The 6,268-nt window shown below is 43.4% G+C and overlaps 2 protein-coding genes across 2 annotated transcripts in view; both read left to right on the top strand.

Annotated features, from left to right (window-relative positions):
• Nucleotides 1-6,268, top strand: part of LOC104851222 (putative olfactory receptor 5AK3) — a 9,556-nt gene that overhangs the window by 932 nt on the left and 2,356 nt on the right. Inside the window, exon 2 of the mRNA XM_033756609.1 lies at nucleotides 4,538-4,648. Within this exon, the coding sequence (XP_033612500.1) occupies nucleotides 4,538-4,648 (111 nt within the window). The remainder of the gene's footprint in view (nucleotides 1-4,537; nucleotides 4,649-6,268) is intronic.
• The window catches only part of LOC104851221 (putative olfactory receptor 5AK3), an 8,002-nt gene continuing 6,229 nt past the window's right edge, over nucleotides 4,496-6,268 (top strand). The window contains exon 1 of the mRNA XM_010608395.2: nucleotides 4,496-4,537. The gene's annotated coding sequence lies outside the window, so the exon portion shown is untranslated. The remainder of the gene's footprint in view (nucleotides 4,538-6,268) is intronic.

Below are 6,268 nucleotides of genomic sequence, written 5' to 3'. Positions count from 1 at the left end.
TTTTTTTGGTACTGGGGATTGAACTTGCAAATTTGCGCTTGTGAGGCAGGTGGTGAAAAGGCTGGGCTGTCTTATTCCTCAGCTTCAGAGCATGTGACAACTGTTTGTGACACACAAAGTGACTCCTTAATTACCTGTAGCATCTTAAAAATCAACTTATGAAATACATAAACTTCTTTTCATGATCTGTAGTGTTTGGAACTGAAATCAGAGCTTCACACATGATAGGCAAGAGATCTAAAACAGATCCAGACCCAGGCCCCAGTAGAGTGTCTGTGACGTGTGTGTGTGTGTGTGTGTGTGTGTGTGTGTGTGTGTGTGTGTACTGAGAAGGCCTGGCTGTGGGTCTCGTTCCCATGAGGCAATACAATGCAAGCAAGACAGAGAACAAAAGAGAGACACAAAAACAAGACAGAGAGAAAGCTGGATCTTGACTGCTCTGGGCAACAAAGACAAAAGTCACCAAAGATGTCCAGTATTTATTGACTACAAATACGGGAGGAAGAAGAGCAGTGTGCGCTGAGACATCTGGTGACAGAGTGCAAAGCATCTGGTGATAGCAGATGTCACGGGCAGGGCTATAAAGGGGGAAAGTACTGCTAATCTTTCTAGAGAGAACAAACGGGAACTGGGATGGTGTCGTTAACCAGCAACCCAACCCTGAGTGAGGGAAACCGTAGTTCAGGGGAAAATAACTTATTACCGGGGTCAGGCTGACTTGGGCTGGAAGTTAACTCAGCCGGGCCCTGCCACCTCACAGAGCAGGACTTAGGTCTCCATGGCAGCCACTGGGGGAACAGCAACGCTCACCAAACCCTGCCTTCTGATGTGCCCTCGGAGTCACGTAAGGCTTCAGTCAGACGCCTAATATAATACCACAAAATTGCGAGGAAGCAAGAAGCTGGTGCCACTGATCGCCTGCTAGCACTGGGCAGTTTTGTCTGCTATGCGTGTATATCACTAGGAATTGAAACCACGGCATCTGCATTGAGCCACTTTCCTAAGCTTTTTAAATTTTAAGTCAGGGTCTCTGTAAATCACTAAGTCACCCAGGCAGACAAATGAGCTTCTAAATCATGTTTCTCAAAGTGAAGCTATCTGAAAAGAAGCAACGGATGCTGCTACGTTTCAAAGAGACTTCTTTTCAAATGCCTCTCATATGAAACAAAATCGTGCTAAAGAATGTAATCGGTGTTGGATAGGCACCTCCATCCTTAGGGTATTCCGGCACATCGAGACTTCTGTTTGATTTCTCTTCGGTCTTATCTCTTTGATTTTGTTATTGTTGTTTGTTTGGCTTGTGGGTTTTGTTCTTTTCTTGATGATAACTCTTGATGTTATCAGGTACCTATTTTATCATCATCAAGTGAAACTTTAGAGGCCATTACTTCAGATAATATGTGCAGAACAAACCCTTCGGGGTCCTTCTTCCTGTAGCATGTGTGTTACCTGCTGCGGTTCAGGGCTGAGTCTAAGAAGTGCAGCAGTCCGCTTCAGTGCGGCCCCGTTTCAGTTTTCGTCCGCTCCTCACACACGGAGAGTTGACCGGTAGAAATCTCTCGATCCACGGCCCTTGTTGAGGAAACGGATTCCGTCCCTGCTGCTCATCCACCCTGCGCCCCTTACCCATCAGTCTCGAGGCCACACTCTCGGTGCTCTCTTCCGAACATGCTTCTTGCCGTCTCACAGTGTGGGCGGGCTAGGAATTTTCAAAGGCTTTTACGTGCAACTTCTTTTTGCTCTCCGATTTCCGTTTAGATCATTTCACTTTTCTCACGTCTGAGCGTGGCAGTTAGGACAAATCACACCACCGCTTCGCGGGCTCTTTAAAGACCTCCTCCGCGGGACGTCCCTCCTCTCACCCTACGACAGGGCACTGGAACTGCACGCGGCAGCCAAGGTCTCTGTCACAGCTGTAAAAGGAAATGTGAAGTCCAGAACCACAGGAGACGCGTCAGACCATGCAGATACCCGCACTAATCACAAGCTCCTGACTCTCGCACTGTCTTTTGAAGGAAAACTGTATCTGCGTGTTTGGGGCATAGGAAGTTGAAAGTTCTTGCACCTGCAGTTAAACAATATTATTAAGCCAGACACAGCTTATGAAATCCGGAGCACAGTGTCAATTCACAAGCCTTTGACAATAGCTCTCCTTCATATACTTTCTGATTGATAAAAACACTACTAGTGGAATTTAGCTTCTCCGCTCAGGGTGAACTGTTACAGGTTCCATCACAATGACTTCATGAGCGAACAGAATCCCAAACTTCTTTTCCACACAACTGTACTCAAAATATTCTGCTGTTGCAGAGGACGACTGGAATATAAGATCTATTCCTGTACTCTCAAGCCAGTGCTTTATTATCTTTATTATTATTATTATTATCAGTTTGTAATAATGTCTCACATCTGGTAGGACAAGTTCTGTTCACAACTTATTTTTCTCTAAAATTCCATATAAATCTTTGAGTTGAACACAAAATCTTCTCAAATATTTTATTGAAATTTCATAGAGTTTATCAATTAATATGGGGAGACATGACATTTATAGTATTAAGTGCTCACCCATGGAACTGGTCTGTTTTGACCTTCTTCTGTTATTACTAAGTGACGTGAAAAAAATTATTGTCAGATTTACATGTAAATGCTTCTTGTGGGTTGATATTGAGATATATTTTCAATGTTTTTCTTCCTTTTCTAAGAGAAATATATTGACTTTTGTGCATTAGCCTAATGTCAAATGACCGGTCTACTGCACTAAAGATTTCTCCTACAGCTCTGTCATTTTCCATAGAGAAAACTGTGTCAGCTGAGAGGAATAACTGTCATGGTCTCTCCCTCCGTTGCCACCCTACATCTTCCTTTTCTTCTGTGCGTCCTTCCAAGGCTTCAAATAAATGCTAAGCAAAATCCATCTCCTTCCTTCCTTTACAGCCACTGCTTCTCAGGACTTCCTGAAAACTGCAGTGCTTAAGGCAGCAAGGGTAGAGCATCTTTGCCAAGTTGAAAATTCTTCCTCTATTTACATTTTGTTAATATTTTCTCATGAAACGTGATGGGGTTTTATTTCCTTTAATGTGTTAATGCACCAAGTTATTTCATCAAGCTTCCAAATTCTGATTCCTGGGATAACTGCAACGGGGCCACGATTGTGCACAGAAAATGCTCTTTGCTGAAGTCTGCTGTTTGCTACAACAGGAGGTCAGCTGCTAATCCAGGCCCTCCTTCCATTTGGTGACCTCTGCCAACCTGGCACACTCTGCTCAGCCCACATCCCCGAGCAGAGCCAGCCTGCTGCACCCTGGGGCCCTGCACCCCTGGGCAGCTCCCCGGACTGTGGGACAGATGAGAAACTTGGCCAGCACTGCTGAGAGACAGGGCTAACCCGAGTGTCCACTGCTGTCCGCTCCCTGTGCCAGCCGGAAGCTGTAACTGGTTCCATAACCCATGATCTTCCTCCTGAGGGCCAAGTAACCCCCGTATGCCCCACATAGATGTTGTCCTTTATTTCCAGCTGATACAAACCTGAAGAAGAAAATAGAAGCCTCCTTCGATCTCTACAACCATTTGTTTAATATATGGCTGGATTTGGTGGCAGGATGCGTGTTTTCAACTTGTTTACATCTATATGCACAAGTGGATGACGTTCTAATTCTCCTTCGTCATATTTTGGTAGGTATTCAGGTTACATCTGCCTCATAAAATGCCTTGGACAATCTTCATATTACTCATTGTGACAGGAGATTGTGTGATATTAGAATTCATTGTTTCATAAGTGTTTGATACATGTTGTCTAATATAGAGAGCTTGAGTGTTTTTGAGACTATATTTTAAAATAGAAAAGCAACTATTTAATGCCTTAAAAGTTTTTAAACATTTTCCAAGCATGAATGCATGCAAATATGCACGCCCATGCTTTTGCATAATCACATTACCACTTCTAACCCCTTACCATTCCTTCAAAGCACAAATACTCAGAACAAAAACAACACATCAAATTATATCTATGACACAAATGATCGTGATTCAACAAACATCACGTACCAGACACACGATGCTGGAATGAAAACAAGTTTTAATATCACCCCTAATGTTCTTAAGGAAATGAGTTTGACACAGGATGGACGTAAACATGGACGAAAAACCTAAAATAAAAATGACTGGATAAAATTGAAGGTTTCCCTCCACTCATAAAAAAATAAAAAAGAAAAGGACAAAGTTCATAAAGAACAAAATGTGAGAAAATCTTTGTCAAGCAGCAACTAAAGAGAGATTCAAAAGCAGGAGAAACAAAAACCATTTCTAAACCCACTCAATGGAAACGTGAGCAGATTGCAGTTTAACCTGGCACTCACGGTGCTGGTCACCATGTTTCCAACAGCTACATCCTGGTTGCCGTCCTGAGGGTGCCGTCTGCTGCCAGGAGGGACCAAGCCTTCTCCACATGCACCTGCCCCCGCCAGCAGTCACCAACCTCTGCAGGACCCCGTCTTGTGTGTATCTTCACCATCACACCTGAACTCAGGAGAAGGAAAAGGTAGCTTCTGTGCTTTACAGCATAATTACTCCTGTGTTAAACCCCTTGATCTACAGCCCAAGAAGCCAAGATGCGATAGGAGCTTTTTGTAAAAATGTAGGAAAGAGCCTGGTGTGGTGGCGCATGCCTGTAATCTCAGCACTCGGGAGGTTGAGGCAAGAGGATCGCTGTGAGTTCGAGACCAGCCTGGGCTACATAGTGAGCTCAGGTCAGTCTCAATTACATAGTGAGAACCTATCTCAAAAAACCAAACAAACAAACAAAAAAATTTTGCTGCCTGTTCTCTGATAATCCCATATCATTTTCTAACTTTTTAAATTATTAGACAAAAATGCTAGAAGTAAATTTCTCAGCTTTATTCTTTTCCCAAGAGAATGAAAATGCAATGTGGATATGACAGAATATTCTAGAATTAACATTATTTTTTTACACTTGTTAAAAAAAAAAAAAAAAAAAAAAAAAAAAAAGGTGGGAAAGAACTGCTCCTAGCTTGAGTCATGTCTCTTGTTACTCCTCTACAGCTATGTGTTTTATTACTGTTAAAATTTGAAAGATCATTCCTTTGGGTGCTATGTGCAGAACAGAGGAGCAGGACAGAAATGGTGACACCTTCACAGGCAGAGCGTCATTAGGAGCCAATATCCATTCCTATCTTGCTCTCCAGAATGAAAGTTGGAGATTGGCAAGGACCCAAGAAGATGTGTTGCACATCAGTTTTATAGTTGACAGATATAACCTAAGCCAGGTGTGGTGGCACAGGCTTGTAATCCCAGCACTCAGGAGGCTGAGGCAGGAGGATCGCTGTGAGTTCGAGACCAGCCTGGGCTACACAGTGAGTTCCAGGTCAGTCTCAACTACATAGTGAGACCCTGTCTCAAATAAACAAACAAACAAAAATCCAAAACAAAAACTATTATATATATATATTCTGAATGTTCAGCTATATCTCTTAAAATGTATGTGTCTTAGCAAAGCAAACCCCAAGAAACATCAGGTTCATTCACCCAAAACTGATGCTTTGTATTACTCAGTCTTCAAAATTTTGCAATTCTGGCTCCCTAAATGAGAAACCAAAAATGTGAATAATTTAGCAAAACAAAAGAGAAATGGTAGGAAACAGGGAGGTAGGTTTTGTGGGGATGGGAAATCGCACACAGGACTGTGGGGAGGGGTAAAAATGCTCAAACTTCCATAGGTATAGGCACCAGTTACCCAAGATGAAGGTAATTATCACGTATCACAAACATATGCAACAGCGCGAAGAATGACTGTGAATTCTATGAGCACCTACCCGAGGGGGGAGCTTGATTAGGCGAACTAAGGACTGCGGAGATTCAGTAAAATACGTTGCAACCACGCAGAGTGAGGCTACGCTTTCCGTACTAATGCAGACAAACCATGCGGAAATGTCAAACTGAAAGGCAGGGCGCAGAGCGACATGAGGGGCGCTCAGTCCCTGTGGAGCGGTGGGGGGGTGCAGCGTGTAGATATTAGCACATCTCTAAGGGCAACACGACGCTGCTCTCTGCAGAATAACAAGGGCAGTCGCCACAATTTCCTAGGAAGAAACTGGATAGCGGGGTCCAGGAACAGAGGGAGATGTGGCTTTTATTCTGCACATCTCACACTTCAGAATTGTTACCATTTGAATGGCTTTGACACTTGCCCCAAAAAAACAATAACAGGAAGGGAAGAAAAGGGGGGAGGGGAAAGGAGGGGAGAAAGGGGGAG

This window comes from Fukomys damarensis, unplaced genomic scaffold, assembly GCF_012274545.1.
Source record: "Fukomys damarensis isolate Sample0158 unplaced genomic scaffold, DMR_v1.0_HiC HiC_scaffold_27, whole genome shotgun sequence".
Lineage (NCBI taxonomy): Eukaryota > Metazoa > Chordata > Mammalia > Rodentia > Bathyergidae > Fukomys > Fukomys damarensis.
This window is presented reverse-complemented; position numbering and strand designations above follow the sequence as displayed.